This window comes from Copadichromis virginalis, linkage group LG23 (genome assembly GCF_057382275.1).
Source record: "Copadichromis virginalis isolate Kocher_CV1m ecotype Utaka linkage group LG23, C_Virginalis_male_GT1.1, whole genome shotgun sequence".
Classification (NCBI taxonomy): Eukaryota; Metazoa; Chordata; class Actinopteri; order Cichliformes; family Cichlidae; genus Copadichromis; species Copadichromis virginalis.
The window spans coordinates 48,790,407-48,808,241 of record NC_140639.1 but is presented as its reverse complement, the minus strand read 5'-3'; the positions used below and the strand labels follow the sequence as shown (position 1 = coordinate 48,808,241).

Sequence of the window (17,835 nt, the reverse complement as noted above, 5' to 3'; positions counted from 1 at the left end):
ACCTCAGAGTTTCAAATCGACATCGTGGACTCTCCAGGAAACCACACAGATGCTTCACTCCTGAATCCTGCAGGTTGCTGTAGGTTCCACTCAGGTCCACCTCTGTGGGATACGAGGGGTTGGACTTCAGTGCTGCTGCCAGATAATCAAGGCCAATATCTGACAAACCACAGACACTGTATAAAGAATGAAAGATGTAAGTTTATTAGACAAAGTGCTTGAAATCATTCAGTGTTTCATCATCTGTTCAGAGCTGAAGAAGCTTCAGAATGTAGAAGTTTAGAAAATGGAAACTCCAAACAGCTGAAGCCAACAGGAAGCAGCTTCAAACAAACACAACAAGAGAAAAAACTCTGAATGTTTCACATTAAAGTCGAACATTTCTAACAAGAGTGTTTTAAAGACAGCGTCACTGATGATCATCTTCTGCCCAGTAAAACTTTGGTTTTCCTCATGTGAGTGTTAATGATGCACAAAGACTGTGAGTGCAAAGAGGGAGCGAGGAGGATGACAGAGAGATGGTACAGGAGCATCAAGAACATTAAAGTCTGGCGATTAAATGCCTCACTCCTAAATGACAGCCAGTTTTGTGAGTTCATACATACTGAACTAAATACTTACTTGGAGTTGAACACAACTCCGAAAATATCGCCTTTAACCCTCTGGGATTGCACCAAGACATACATTAGAAGTCGCATAATATCATTTGCAAGTGCCAGGAAGAAAAGAAAAGAGGCTAGGCGGTGTGAATTGGAGGCCAAAATAAAACACCTAGATCAACAACACAAAAAAGCACAGACAGCCAATTTGCTTTCCGATCTTAAAATGTTACGTAGTGAGCTTAATAGTTTAATAAACGAGAAAATTGAGGGCAATTTCAGATTCACTAAACAAAAGTACTATGAACAGGGTAGTAGGACTAGTAGATTGCTGGCAATAAGACTCAGGAAACAGCAAACTTGTAATATGGTCCAAAAGTTGAAGTCAGATCAAACCCTGATTACTAAACCAGTTGTTTTGCCAATTTTTCAAGCCATTATATAAAAATTCAGATACATGTAAAGATAACAATACACTGTCTGATTTCTTAGAAAAGATCAATTTAAAAACACTGCCAGAATCTGTAGCAAAGGAGTTAGATGAACCAATTTGAGAACAAGAAATTTTACAGGTGATTTCAAACCTTAAAACTAAAAACAGTCCTGGCCCTGATGGTTTTATTAACAAATTCTATAAAAAACTTAAGGACAAAGTCGCACCCTTATTACTGAAAGCTTACCACTGCGCTCTGGAGACTGGGACTATGGCGTCGTCCTGGAACGATGCTACAATTGTCGTAATCCATAAAGAGGGCAAGGACCCCACAAACTGTCAATCATACAGGCCAATCTCATTACTTAATACTGATTCACACATTCTCACCACGATTTTAGCCAAAAGAGTTAGTAAAATTATTACACAGGTTATAAATCCAGATCAAACGGGGTTCATTGCAGGAAGGCACTATGGGGACAATGTTCGTAGATTGTTGAACTTAATGTCCTTGTACAAGACCAAACAAGAAGAAACAATGATTCTGTCTCTTGATGCGCAAAAAGCATTCGACAGGGTTTCCTGGCAGTACTTGGGCCATACACTTGAAAGATTCAAATTTGGGCCAAACTTAATTAAGTGGATACAGATTCTTTATTCCAACCCAATGGCGGCTGTACGGGTAAATGGAACAATATCAGCCAGATTTCCACTGGAACGTGGGCGTAGACAAGGATGCCCACTGTCGCCCCTGCTGTTCGATATAAGTATTGAGCCTCTGGCGCAGTTGATTAGAGATGAACATGAAATTCAGGGCCTTTCAATTAATGGAGAACAGCATAAATTGTCCATCTATGCAGACGATGTACTTTTATACATTTCAAATCCTGCAGTCAGTTTACCTCATTTAAGAGAAATTATTACGGTTCCCTCTCTGGTTACAAAATTAATATTGACAAAACATTGGCAATGGATATAGGAGGAAACATTTCACTAACATTCAAGGAGCGATGTGGCTTTAAATGGCCAGACGAAGGTATCAAGTATTTAGGAATTCAAATTCCTCACTCATTATCAGACTTGTTTAAAGTAAATTATGAAGTTATAGTTGCAAAAATAAAAAAAGATTTAGAGCGATGGACAGTCCTGCCTCAGTCTTTCTTGGGTCGGATCGAGAGTATACGTATGAATGTATTGCCAAGACTTCTAGACCTTTTTCAAATGCTGCCTATTAACATTCCCAACTCTACATTTGATAATTTAGATAAACTTTTTTCCAAATTTATATGGCAAGGCAAACGCCCAAGGATCAAGTTCCAAACATTAAAACTGTCAAACCTGCAGGGGGGATTGGCTGTTCCAAACCTGAAATATTATTTCTGGGCAGCTCAGATGAGACCCCTGACTGTATGGGTGCGGGATTTGTCTGAAACTCAGTGGCTAAACATTGAGAAGACAATGTGCGAAAGATCATTGGAATCCCTGCTTTGTTCTAACATTTCAATTAAAAATGTGCATATGGGGGAACGGACGAGGGTCACACTAAAGATTTGGCGTAGAATCAAACAATCATTTGGTCTTCCAAAAGAAATTTCAATTCTATCAAGCCTCTCCTCCCTGCAGGGTTTTTCTCCTATTGTGGAAGACTCTGGCTTCAGAGCATGGTCACATAGCGGGCTTCATAAACTTTGTCATGTTGTGAGGAATGGGCACCTGAGCTCATTTGAACAGTTGAGGTCAGTTTCGGCTTCCTTCTTCTGACTTTTTTAAATTTCTGCAGTAAGAAGCTTTTTGACAAAACATAAAGAATGGAGGCAAGTTTTGGAGCCCTCACCCATTGAGGAAATATTTCTAAAAACATTTCAAAGTAATTCCTCCCCAAAATTAATCAGTAATTTTTATAACACATTTATGAGTTTCAATACAAATGCAACTTTGGATATTAAGTCAAGGTGGGAAGCTGAGACTGGCACTCAAATCTCAGAGGACACCTGGGAAGAGGTGTTCGGTGAAGCCCATCTGGTGACTAATTCTGGGCTGTGGAGAGAATTTAAATGGAAGGTGGTCATGAGATATTTTAGAACCCCAGAGATAATTGCCAAAATGAAGCCTACAAATCCTGACACCTGCTGGCGAAATTGTGGTACTTCTTTAGGAACCCACTCACATATATTCTGGTCATGCCCAAAAATCTGCTCACTTTGGAATGACATATTTAAAGTTCTCAGTACAGTTTTCCAACAACCATTAACAAAAGACCAACAGTTAGCCATTTTAGGAGTCTTACCAAAGGGTTTTTCGGGAAACAATAAAACGTATCTCTTAAGAATCTTACAGCAGCACTAAAGTGTATCACTATTAAATGGCTGAATCTTGACCCACCTTCATATAATATGTGGATTGATAAAGCAAGAGAAATTTACCAGATGGAGGAAATAACATCTGCTCTGCGGATTCAGAGAGAATTGTTTACTGAGCGTTGGCGACCCATACATGCTTTACTGTTTCAATAATTTAGCATAGGTCTGTTTCGTTTTGTTCATTTACGGCTAAGTTTGTCACAAGTTATTTAATATTACATAAAGTTTTTGTTTTGTTTTGTTTTTGTTGTTGTCTGTTTGTTTGTTTGTTTGCTTGGGTTTTGTTTTGCTTCCCAGTTTTGTTTTGTGCTTCCTAATTGCAGTTCTTATTTTAATCTACATTTCTGCATTGCAGTTCCTGTAACTGTCCTACTTGTGAACATTGACAAGTACAAGTTGTAATGTTGTAAATTATAATAAAAATTGAGTTAAAAAAAAAAAAAGATGAACATTAAAGTCGTACATTTCTCATAAAAACAGGACAAAGACTTGAAAAAGTCGTGTTTTTCCTTCCAGGAACCACATGGCTTCACTTTTAAAGGTGAAGTGTGACAGAAATGGACATATTTGAAGTCCAACACCTTTTTCCAGTCACATTATTAAAGCAGACAAACTACAAGCTCACTTTCATTGCAACAAGTCATCTTCTGACCTGGACTAACAACACTGGTCTCTATGTGCAGCTGGCTGTGAGACCAGTGCTCAGGGAGCGTCTACAAAGTGCAACACTGAAAGAACATCACACACTCATTTGCTTGCAGCACTTTCACACAAACATCTACTGTCATTATTGTCACCAAACTCTGTGGATCCTTTATTGCAAATTCAAATGGGATCAAATGGTCAGACAAAAGAGGGTTATGAGGAAATATGATGAAATGTTGTGTATTAGCAGCAACTTATTGAATCATTTTCCTCAGAAACCAAACAAAATGATTGACAAACATGTTTTTACAAACTCAGTGTTGGACTTGGATCAGCAGGATAAGCTGATGTTTAAAGGCATTTGAGTCTCGCTGTATGAGAGTCCAGTTCTTACTCAATATTTATGGATGATGTTCTTTCAGTGTTGCACTTTGTAGACGCTCCCTGAGCCTCACAGCCAGCTGCACATGGACCAGCTGACATTACCCAGCATTAGAGGCGGCTGTAAAAAATTCATGTTCCCATTTAAATGGTTTTAATTTGAATAAAACGATGTTGATTCATTCAATCCTGAATCGATGTTTAATATAAATGTATTTTGCCAGAATCTCAGGTTAAAGCTCACAAACTATTTCAACAAGCAGCAAACAGCTAAAACAGTAAATGAGAGCAGCTAAACACACAAAGATGGAAACACAGAGCGTGGATCGTTCACTCGACGGCACGTACACGGACACGCCGTCGGGGCTGAAAGTGGACAGCTCACAGATCCTGAAGCTGCAGGTTTCATCTGTCTCCAACCAAAACTGAGTGAAGCAGCAGCAAAAGAAGATCCAAACTCTGCTTCACGTTTGATCAATATGCTCATGAATTCTCTCTGACTTTGGCTGTTCCTGCCTGCACAGCTCTCTCTCTCTCAGTGTACTCCAAGAACAGCTTCAAACATCTGTTTCTGCATCATTCACTGTTTATTAGCCACCAGTCTGCTGTTGTGTAATAATGAAAGAAGTCGATGCTTCAGTGCGTTGAATTGTGTTACACAAAGAAAAGCAAAGTTTTCACGTTGTTCAGGCAGAATCGAGCGTTGAAGAATGAATTCACACGTCAATAAACATTTTCAAGCAGGACAATGAAAGCAGGAAATACCCCAAACTGCTATTTCTCATTCTACAACTTCAACAACTGCACATGAATTATACTTCATACACAGACCCACAGTCTCTGATTGCTCTGAAATCTCACTGACAGCCAATAGAAATAAAGAAAAGTCCAGACTGACAGTCTCTGTGGGGTTAGGCAGTGAACTGCTCACGCTGCGTTAAAGTGCATCACAAACTATTGGAATTGGATCCAACTTTGTGAAGCAGATTTCTTCTCAGCTGCTGTTTTGAACATTTCCTCATGAACTGTATTAAACTCTGTAAATGAACTGAGAACTATTTCTACATTTGAAACTATGGATTCATTTTCCCGTTCACTTCTGTACGTTAGTGTATAAATGAATGTTAGACTGGGCTCCATGGAAACACTTGGACTGGTCTCAGCTGCCTTCTTTCTGTAGTCCTTTCTCTTCTCCAGCTTCTGTTTGAAATCCTCTCACAGAGCCTGAAACCTGCTTTGCTGTCATGTTTGGGCCTGTGTTCCTCTGCTTTAACACAAACCTCACCACAGCAGCTGTGTGGGTCGTCTCTGTAGCAGCCCGACAGCTTCTGATACATGAACATCGTCACAGCTCCTAACTTCACCTTTATTAGCTTTGACATTCATGTCTTTCTTTTCTCTCTGTCTGTTTCCACACAAGCTCAAAGTCTCTGCAGCCTGAAATATAGAAACACAACAACAGCTGCAGTCAGTGAACTCACCTCAGAGTCTCCAGTTGACAGTTTGGACTCTCCAGTCCAGCACACAGAAGCTTCACTGCTGAATCCTGCAGCTTGTTGTTACTAATGTCCAGCTCTGTCAGATGGGAGGGGATGGACTTCAGAGCCGAGGCCACAACTTCACAGTGAGTCTCTGAGAGTCCACAGTCAGCCAGTCTGAGATTACAGAAAATATAAAATATGTTATTATAAAAGCAGAAAGTCTGCATTATAAACACAGACTGAATGTATATGAAGACAAAACAAAGTGAGGTCATAATCTGATGAACATCTGCTCTTCACATCTGTGCTTCAGCTCCTCTTACTGTGTTTGACATGACACAACGATTGAGTCTCTCTCAGACCTGCAGACTTTTAATGAGAATCTTTGTTTGGCTTTAATCTGCAGATGAAGGAGGAAGATGGCGTCACATTTAGGCTTCCATAATGTCCACAGTCTGTCACTGAGATCTGATCCAGAGTCAGAGTGAAGACACACATGTGGACTGTTTCCTGTCTTGAATCCAGAACATTTTGAATGAGTTCAGCTCAGTGAAGAGTTCCAGCTGGAAAGACGATCTCTGTTTGCTACCTGCTGCTGTCAGGTACGACTGTTCACGTCCACACTCAGGAAAAACCTGCTGACTGTCACCAAACGGAGCAGAAATGTCATCACTGGACAATAATGATGAATGAACTCAGAGCTGCTGATATCACATCTGATTTCAGGGGAACTAAACTAAAAAGGGACAAATAGAAACAACCATCATGACTCTGTTTGACCTTCAGATCAGAAACTATGGTTCAGAACAGCAGCAGGATTTCAGGCACTGTCACATCCTCAACATCCATATTCCAAATGCTCTTCCTGACAGGACACTCTTTGTTCCCACTCAGGGAGTTTCCATGTGTACAAATCATTTCTGAATCTCAGTAGACTGGGAGGTTTTTCCATCTCATGAATCTCTTTCCTAACATCAAACTAGATAAATCAAACAAAGGAACTGGAGTCTGTCTAATTTCTGACCCCAGTAAAGCTTGTACTGGGATACCCCGACATACTCTCTCTCCATCTGCTCCCACAGCCTCATATTCACAGCTGGCCCTTCTCTCAGCATCCACACTCAGGGTGGGGGCGGGGTCAACACCAGTCAAAACCATTGCTTTGGCCTTATGGCCATTTTATTAGTGTTCGTTTCTGAGTAACAAGCAGGCCTACGCACAGGTGTTTGGACATGTGTGGACCCGACCTACACTTAAACTTCTTAAATCCTCTGTTTCTGTGTCACCAGCTACACTTTTAATATTCATATATTCACTCCGACATTTTTGGGGAGCGGTCAGAGCTCGTACACTGCAGACAGACATGTCTCCCAGCACACAGCTGACTGTCAACTCTCTGAGATTGGATATGATTCATTTAGATTATATCTGTAAGGTGAAGTTTATCTCGGTGTTTATTTGTTCCTGAGGAAGTCAGCTCGGCTCAGATTAAACTTTAATAACTGAACAATTTCAATGAACCTTAACGCCTCCCTGGAGCATATATGGAACTGAATCAGTCACTTTTCTTTATTTCCTGATGTTCATATGTGACATACATGTTTTAACCATTAATCTGGAATTAAACTGACATTTAATATATTTTAAGGAGGAAAGAGAAATTTCACCAGAGGATGTTGATGCTGTTCATGGAGACTGAAGACAGAATGATTTATCTGTCCTAATATTTCTGCTGCTCTTTCCTCTGGTGTAAAAATATTTTAACTGTTGGTTTTAATTCAAAATCAATGGTTAAAATGTTAAAATACCAACAAACTTGTGGCGTTAGTGTTGATATTCTGTGAGTTACTTAAAGAGATCACACAGGTACAGGACATATTTTATGTTCAGGTTTATGCATGTTTGCGGTGAGATGTGCATGTAGTGGGCTGTTATGTTGTAAACTGTGTGGATGTGTTTGGGAACAGAAAGATTATTTTACTGCATAAAACGGCGCTGATCAGCTGTTTCTGCCGCTGATACACTCGGCCGGTGAACCACCTGACTCACACAGGCTCTCCTCCTCCACAGTCCTCGTTTATGAAGAGCTTTACAAACACAACATCACGGCTAACAGCTGGATTCTCCCGTTTCAGTGCCAAACAGCCACTTCCTGCTACAGACAGTAAAGTGGACAGTTCGGCGCTAAACATGTGTTTAAAACTTGAAGCTCTTATTTGTTAAAGCCAGCTTCACAGACAGATCTGTGTCAGTGTTTTAGAGCAGGGCTCAGTGGTGTAAACCAGCCTTTATATGTGTTTCATCTCCATTTTTACATTAAACTGAACCAAAACACTGAAATCTGGGACTCTCCACTTTTTGGTTTTAGAAGTGAAGAAGCTGAATGTTCGGATTAAACATCTTCAAGAAACTTAAAGCAGTGCACTCGCTTTTCTTTCTAAGCGGCCTTTCTTAGATCACCTGATATAACCTGAGTAAATTATGTCGAGTGTCAGCGGGGTTTGAAAACTCTGCAACATGACCCGGGTGTTGCTGGTGGCATCATGAGCTTAGACCCCTCAGTCAGCTCGGTCTGAAGTCATCGTCAGCACTAACAGGCACAAATAGGCTCTAACGTGACAAACTGACCCGACATTTAAAGAGTGCCCACTACAGTCTCAGCTAAAACATATTAAAATGTGCAACGCCAAGGACTGTACACTGGACTCCATTTCAGTGCAAAATAATAAAACAAAGTAAATCCATCCAATCTCCTCTGCCTGTCCTTATCATCAATAAAAACAATTAAGAAAACAGAAAATCATAGAAACAGTAATCTTTGTTATTGCATCATCACACATCAGTTCCCAGTAACTAGTCAGAATGAGACGTTGTTTTCATCTTTCTCACACTCATCTCACTCCCCGGTCACAACAGGTGGTGACTTTAACAGGTGTTACAACCTGGCTCAAAGCTGCAAAAGAGGGCGGAGACTGAAAACAGAGACTGGTTTCATTTTGAAGTACTTAATAACCTCGGCTAAAGATGACACCAGACAGCGTGACAGGGTCTGACAACGAGTGGTGGCGTCGTCCTAGCCGACCTCGGCAGTTATTCACACGCCATGACCAAAAACTCCTGCAGTGTGACAGCAGACAGAGGAGGAGTCACAGAGGAGCGTAACAGCTGTGACAGATGCAACAGGAGGACGAGCTCCAACAGTAAACACACTGAAGACAGGAAAGCAGTCACGAGTGATGTTGGTCCTGTTTTTATCTCCACTAAAACCTCTCTAACGTCACATGTAACAGAACACAGACACGTCTGATTATCAGGGACCACGACCCACATCTTTGCCTCACTATGTTTATAAGAAGAGACTGAAAATAATGATTCTCCCAACACATCACCAACACTTTTATGGCAAACAGATAATAGTGAGTGAAAAGAGGTGAACTGTTTCATATGCAGTTATCAGGGTAAATACATTTAAACCAAAGACACTGGAAGAGTAAAGGAAAGGAACTGAAGGTGACAATTCAAGAAGCTCAACAGAAGTCAAATGTAACATGATCAAGATTCCCTGTTAAAATATACTATGTTAATAATAGTGTATAGTATAGTAGTAGACTACACTAATAATAGTGTATAGTATAATAGTAGACTATACTAATAATAGTGTATAGTATAATAGTAGACTACACTAATAATAGTGTATAGTATAATAGTATACTATACTAATAATAGTGTATAGTATAGTAGTAGACTACACTAATAATAGTGTATAGTATAATAGTAGACTATACTAATAATAGTGTATAGTATAATAGTAGACTATACTAATAATAGTGTATAGTATAGTAGTAGACTACACTAATAATAGTGTATAGTATAATAGTAGACTATACTAATAATAGTGTATAGTATAATAGTAGACTACACTAATAATAGTGTATAGTATAATAGTAGACTATACTAATAATAGTGTATAGTATAATAGTATACTACACTAATAATAGTGTATAGTATAGTAGTATACTATATGAAGTCTACACCGCCACGTCCTTAAAATTCAGCGAAATTAAGGACGCATTTGAGGGCCGCATTTCGAGCAGCGACCTTCGTCCCGTCGCTGTGATGTAATCGGCCTTAAAATGCGTCCTTTAAGGCTGCAGACCCTGAATTGGGATATAGCCAGAGTCTCGTCTCTGTTTTCACAGAGGATGTGGTTCTGTTGGCTTCATCAGGTGATGGCCTGCAGCTCACAGTGGAGCTGTTCTCAGCAGAGTGTGAAGCCGTGTGAATGAGGATCAGCATCTGAGGCCATGGTCCTCAGCTGGGAAAGGGTGGAGTGCCCACTCTGGGTCAGAGACGTTCCTGCCCCAGGTGGAGGAGTCTGAGTATCTCAGGGTCGTGTAAAGAAGGGGGAGGGGAGCAGGAATCAACAGACAGACCGTTGCTGCGGTAACAGTGAGGTGGACGCTGTACCGGTCTGTCGTGGTGAAGAGAGAGAGCTGAGCCTGACAGCGAAGCTCTCAATTTACCGGTCGATCTACGTCCCTGCCCTCACCTATGGTCACGAGCTGTGGGCAGTGACTGGAAGAACCAGATCGTGGTTACAAGTGGGGCAAATACATTTTCTCTGAAGGGTAGCTGGTGTCTCCCTTGGAGACGGGGTGAGGAGAATCCCCTTCACAAAAACTAATCAAGTGAACAAGACTCTCCAGGAGGGAAACATTTAAATATCCAAGTCCACCATAAAGAGAAAACTGCATGAAGGTAAACACAGATGGTGCATTACAATTCATTGCATGTGTTTTACATTAAGAATGGAGGATATACCGTCCACTTTCACTCTGTCTTTAGCAGCAAGTGGCTCTTTGTTGTTTGGCTAGCTGCACTGAAACAGGAGAATCCAGCTGTTAGCCGTAACGTTGGTGTTTGTAAAGCACTTTATAACCAAGGACTGTGTTTTTAATTTAAAGATTAAACTATTAACCGACACTGATCAATGATGTAATGATCACATCTGGACTCACCGAGCCTTTCTGCAGTTCCTCACAGCTGGAATCAGTCTCAGTCGTCCCTCCTTTGAAGCTTTGTACTTCTGCAGGTCAAACTCATCCAGAACCTCCTCTGACATCTGCAGCATGAAGGCCAGAGCTGAGCAGTGGATCATAGAGAGGTCCTTTGACCTTTGCTTTGACTTCAGGAACTCTTGGATACCCTGATGTACTGAGAGGTCGTTCATCTCCATCAGACAGTGGAAGATGTTGATGCTTCTGTCAGGAGAGGATTTAAACTTCTTGTTATTCTTCAGGTTCTTGATGACTCTCTGGATGGTTTCTGGACTGTTCTCTGTCTGACCCAGCAGACCTCCTAAGAGTCTCTGGTTGGACTCCAGACAGAGGCCATGAAGGAAGCGGACAAACAGGTCCAGGTGGCCATTTTTACTCTGGAGGGATTTCTCCATGGCTCGTTTAAGGAAATCATCCAGAGATGACTCTTTGTATTTTTTTCCCAGGAAGTCCTTCAGCACCTCTGACTTCCTGTTGGTGAAACAGTGGAACATGTAGACTGCAGCCAGAAACTCCTGGATGCTCAGATGAACAAAGCAGTAGACTGGTTTCTGGAAGATCACACACTCTCTTTTGAAGATCTCTGTACAAACTCCTGAGTACACCGAGGCCTCTGTCACATCCAGACCACACTGCTCCAGGTCTTCTTGGTAGAACATGATGTTTCCTTTCTCCAGATGTTCAAACGCCAGCCTCCCCAGCTTCAGAAGAACTTCCCTGTCAGCCTCTGTCAGTTCCTGTGGACTCGTCTCATGTCCCTCATGGTACTTGTTCTTCTTCCTCTTTGTCTGAACCAGCAGGAAGTGTGAGTACATGTCAGTCAGGGTCTTGGGCAGCTCTCCTCTCTGCTCTGTAGTCAACATGTGCTCCAGAACTGTAGCAGTGATCCAGCAGAAGACTGGGATTCTACACATGATGTGGAGGCTCCTGGATGTCTTCATGTGGGAGATGATTCTGCTGGACAGCTCTTCATCACTGAATCTCCTCCTGAAGTACTCCTCCTTCTGGGCGTCAGTGAAGCCTCGTACTTCTGTTAGCCTGTCAACACATGTAGGAGGGATCTGATTGGCCGCTGCAGGTCGGGAAGTTATCCAGACGAGAGCCGAGGGAAGCAGATTCCCCTGGATGAGGTTTGTCAGCAGCTGGCTGACTGATGACTTCTGTGTGACATCAGACAGCAGCTTCCTGTTGGTGAAATCCAATGAAAGTCTGCTTTCATCCAGGCCGTCAAAGATGAACAAAAGCTGAGAGACAGCCAGCTTCTCTGCTGTGACCTTCTCTAATGTTGGATGGAAAACATGGAGCAGCTCCAGAAGACTGTACTGCTCCTCTCTGATCAGGTTCAGCTCCCTGAATGAAAGCAGAACCACCACACTGACATGTTGGTTCTCCAAGCCCTCTGCCCAGTCCAGAGTGAACTTCTGCACTGAGAAGGTTTTTCCAACACCAGCCACGCCGTTGGTCAGAACCACTCTGATGGGTCTCTGTTGGTCAGGTAAGGCTTTAAAGATGTCCTGGCACCTGATTGGAGTGTCATGGAGGGCGTCCATCTTGGAAGCTGTCTCCAGCTGCCTCACCTCATGTTGGCTATGAACCTCTTCACTCTGTCCCTCTGTGATGTAGAGCTCAGTGTAGATCCTGTTGAGGAGGGTTCTACTTCCTGTTTCATCACTTCCTTCAGTCACACGTTCACATCTCCTCCTCAGACTGATCTTATGTTCATCTAAAACCTCCTGCAGACCAACATCTGCTGAAAGAAAGAAAAACAGAAAGAAAACTCTTCAATGTCTGAACAACAACAAGAAGTCCAGTTTTCAGAAATGAGTCCATCAGCAGACAGATGTTCAGTCTTACTTTGTACACAGCTGCTCTGACTGGCTGTCTGCAGTCCAGCTCTGCTTCTGGATCTTTCTCCACACTGGGGACAGGACCAGTCTCCTGATGAAGCAGACTGGTCCCAGTATGAGGAGATGCACTGTCTGCAGAACCAGTGTCCACAGCTGGTAGAGACTGGATCCTTCAGGACGTCCTGACACAAAGCACAGCAGGACAGCTGCTCCTCCTCACAGACACCACTCCTCTTCCTCTTCCTCCCTCTGTGAACACATTTCTTTATCACTAAAATCATTGACTGTCAGTGACAAACATCCAGATTTGATGACACTGTGCAGAAGCTCTGATGGTCACAGAGAAAAGTCAAAGTGGAGAAACTTGTGTTTGAGTTCAGAATCCAAGTTTCCTTTGCTGTTCCTGCCTGTCTTATTAAACACAGAGTGATCAGCCTACAAACTCCACAGTAAAAGCCTTCATCACAGAGCCAATCAGGCAGAAGCTTCTGCACCATCAGGACACAAACAGAGAGGAGCTTCTATCCTCAGACCATCCAAGTCCTAAATCAGAACATGCTCCCCTCATAGCATCACCATCAGGGTTTAAACAGGACCTTACATCATGTTCTTGTCTCACTGTCATATTTCAGATCATACCTGATTCATTATGACGTCACACGCTGCTACACTGATCCTGCTGCTTCATTACTGCTGATATTACTCTGCTCACTCTGTTCAATTACTCTGTTTACATCACTTTGCTCATTTGCTTTGTTCTGCTTGCACTGCTCTGTCAGTACATGCTGTGCTAATGTGGCACAAAGCACTTTAACATTACATCTGCACAATGTTTCATTATTTCATTTAATGATTGTTTCTAATGTTTTGTCCAGTCACAGGAGCAGCTCAGCACATTTCACTGTGTTGTACGTGTATGACGATGCCTGTGACAAATAAACAGCCTCGGACTCTTCAATCTTCTGCATTTCTTTGGAGATCAGCTCAGTGGCCTGTTGAGACCATCTTTCTATTTCTGATGACTCAGTTCAGATTATTATCCTGATACTTTCTTTTAAAATGTGATGAAATCATTTATCTGATGTTCTGACACAAATACACCAAAACAATCCCAAACAGCACAAACCACCACGTTACACACAGTGTAATAAAAATACAGGCAACTACAAATAAAAACACTTTAAAATATAAACTAAAATTACAAAGTGGTCACAGAATTTCAAACACCCGTAAATGAGTCAGAAGCTCTCTTACATGGTCAGCTGAGCTCCATGATTGAAGAACATTGTTGCTGCAGGTTCATCACTGAAGACTGGAGGTCTGTCTCTGGACCGGTCACTCCTCACAGACACACAGCTGGATGCTGGAGACTGTGACCTCTGACCTCTGCAAACACAAACACATCACATGAATTACTGATTAATCTCTGTTTAAAATCTTTTAAGCAGCTGCAAACACACAAACTGGATGATGTGATGGTTTCTGTCAGTAATAGTTGTCTCAGATTAGAGTACAGACGGCTGCAGAGACGTTCACAGCAACAGAGAAGAAATCATTACCTTGGATTGCATTACTACTACGATTGATACTAGCATTATCGTACCCGGACCACCATTAGGAATCATTTATGATGTCACTGGTAGAACACATTTATAGAAACAACCTTTGAACTCTGAGTCAGCAGCTCTCTTACATGGTCAGCTGAGCTCCATGATTGAAGTTCACTGTTGCTGCAGGTTCATGACTGAAATGTGGAGGATATTCTTTGGACCGGTCACTCCTCACAGACACACAGCTGGATGCTGGAGACTGTGACCTCTGACCTCTGCAAACACAACCACATTGCATTCATTTCACATCAATTAGTACACCACAAAAGGCATGCAAGAAACACAGTATGAAGGCAAACTTCTGGCTTCAATAACATTCAACAGGTCAGGTGGAAACTTTTCTCAGATTTGATTCATGTTTTTATAGAACGATCCAGCTAAAAAAAATATACCATTAGGTCAGGGGTCAGCAACCTTCAGGACCCAAAGAGCCATTTGGAGCCAGTTTCCACGCAAAAGAAAACACTGGGAGCCACAAATACTTTTTGACGTCTAGAATGAAGATAACACTGTATATACTGTTTTTTACCTTTATGCTTTGTGTGAACAACTAAGGTGTGTTGCTTATGAAATCCATGAAGTGCTACAGAGAAAATTACATGTTATTTATGTAATGAACACATTTGAACTCTTAAAGAAATATAACCAAAGGAAAGACACCCAGCTGAACTAAAATGATGTAGCAAACAAAAACTGCTGTGAGCCGCCACCCTTATATCTCCTTTGGGCTTTTGGAGCCTTGACCTGACTTTTAAAAATAATTGGAAAAAAAGCTCTATGCTGCTGAAAGATGAAAAATAGATATTTGCAAAATTCTGCCTAAATATGTATTTTACCTGGTTAATGTGTGTGGCGGGGCGTGGTCTGCAGCGCCGCTGCAGGGGAGGCGGACGCACCTGAGCGGCACCCGCAATCACGCCTCGCCGCCTTAACGTCTGTGCTGTTGTGTTGGTGTGTGTCGGGCTGTGAGCTGCAAAGCTACAGCCGGCTGTGTGCGTACAGCAACCGTGTGTGAAAAGCGGTCAATAAAGAGAAGCTGAAAAGCGTGTTCATGCAAACATCGTCGGGTCTGCCGTGATATGTTTACAACGGGACTTCTGCTCCTGAACCTCTGCGCACAGCGTCTGCAGGTCGGGGCTGTACGAAGTCACTTTCATCTTTACAGGACTGTAAGCTGTCGTCTGTGAGGCGTGAGCGGTGTTTGTTTTTAACATAGTTCACGGTGGAGAACAGCTGCTGACATAATGTGGATCCGAAGATCCATAATTGGCCTACCTGGGGCTGAAAGTCTCGATAAATGCACGGCGTTTCGGCGGGTACACCGGCTTCCGCGAGTGTGACGCTTATTTGAACGATGAAAAAATAAAAAATATAATTTTCTTTTTATATTTCAATATCACAATAATCTTCCAATTTAGAACTACAAGTTAAAAAAGAACATAAATAAAATACACTTCAGCTAAATACTTCTAATTTATTTTCCCAAACCACGAGGAGCCGCACTGTAAGGACTAAAGAGCCGCAGGTTGCCGACCCCTGCATTAGTGTTAGTCAATGTTGCAACTGAACTGAAAAACAAAAGATTTTGGTCCAAAGAAACAAAGTCACTATTAATACAACACAACCCCCCCAAAAAGAGCCATGTAGACCCCGGGCTCTATGGGTCTTGTGCTCGGAGCTTGTTCCTGTGCTGCCATGATTAGTGCCTCTGTGCTGTCTTTCAGTCCAGCTTTGTTCAGCCACTGGTAGGATTTCTGGATGTCAGCCACTTCCTCTGCCTGCTGGTGGTGCAAACTGTGTTGTTCTGAGTTTCATTGGACGTCTTTGTCCAAAGCACCAGACAAAGGGCAAAGTAGATGCATTTGCATCAGCAGGAAAATACACCCCAAACTAGCATCATCATTATACAACTTTAACAACTGCCACTAAATGATACTTCATACACAGACCAGTGTTAGGTTAAGTTATGATGTCACTGGCAGAACATTTATAGAAACAACCTTTGAACTCTGAGTCAGCAGCTCTCTTACATGGTCAGCTGAGCTCCATGATTGAAGAACATTGTTGGTGCAGGTTCATGACTGAAGTGTGGAGGAACTTTTTCTTTGGACCAGTCACTCCTCACAGACACACAGCTGGATGCTGGAGACTGTGACCTCTGACCTCTGCAAACACAAACATCAATAAGTGATCAGTTCTCTCTGACAGCCATATGATCAGCTGATCCCTCTGTGATATTGTGTCTGCCTCATAACGCTGACAGGTCAGCCAATCATCAGCGGTTTTTTCTGTCTCTGAATGAACTCAGTTTGTTCTCAGCTCTTCTCTCTGATTCTGCTGCACTGACTTCACTTAAACTTACAGAGTTCAGATCTTAGCAAGAAAACAAGTCAATAAAAATCAAACTCAGATCAAACAGTTTGAACCAATCACAGATCAATGATTCTGTCATGGTTATGTTGAAATGACTAATAAAGTTAGTAGTGTTCTTACATTATTGCTGCAGGTCCATGACTGTAAGGTGGAGGTGTTTGTGTAACTCCGTCACTCCTCACAGACACACAGCTGGACGCTGCTCTGTCCTCTTCCTCCATCTTCTTGATGTCAGGGTGGAGTTAGTCTGAGAGGTAAACACACACACTAAGAGGTGCTGTTGTACTGGAAGCATCACACTGACGGCTTTCTAATGTTGGAGCTTTGGCCCTAAAGTCCAAACCAGTTATTTTAGAGGCTCAAAGTCTTTAAAAAACACCAAAACCATCACATTATTTAATAAGTACATGATCAGGTGGATGAAGGAACTCAGTGTGTTTGGGATCATCATCATGGTGAGGAGCCCACATGTTACGGCTCCTTTGGAGAGAAGCTGAGGATCACTGCAGGAAGTGAGCTCATGAAACCAAACTGCTGTTTGTGAGCAGGATGACTCTGTTAATGGACCTGCTCTGTGTTCTACATATGATCAATACTTCAAATATCTGTAAACATCTCATCTTATATTTGTTGCACTTGGTCACATCTGTCTTTAAAAATAGATTTTTAATGTCACTGAGAGTTCTTTTCTACCTTTATTGATTTATTTTGGAATAAATTAAATATAAAGGTGCCAAAAACTGCCTGCAGCTTCAGCTCTGTGACAGGAAACTACTGTCAGGCTCAAAATGACTTCAGATTATTCATCACAGAGTGTTTATAGATCACAGGACACGTTACAGTTTTACAGCCTCACGGACATAAAACTCTTAAAGTTTGTTTCTGAAGGGATTTTCAGATCAGACCTGATGTTTCTGCCTACAGCCTGTTTACCGATATAATCAATATCAGACATCAGAGCAACAGAAACCTCGGTGATCAGGACGCCGGGACTGAGAACAGGAAGTGGCTCAAACGTCGCACTTTCATAAAGTCAGCCTGAACTCCAC

The 17,835-nt window shown here is 42.0% G+C and overlaps 1 protein-coding gene across 1 annotated transcript; it reads right to left on the bottom strand.

Moving 5' to 3' along the window:
• Positions 1 to 5,895: 5,895 nt before the first annotated feature.
• On the bottom strand, positions 5,896 to 12,737 carry LOC146682015 (protein NLRC3-like; the record flags this gene model as incomplete). The annotated part of the gene is made up of 2 exons (XM_085448810.1): positions 5,896 to 6,073; positions 10,918 to 12,737. Coding segments are annotated over 2 exons (1,998 nt in total), but the record flags the coding sequence as incomplete, so codon positions are not given.
• Positions 12,738 to 17,835: the final 5,098 nt, after the last annotated feature.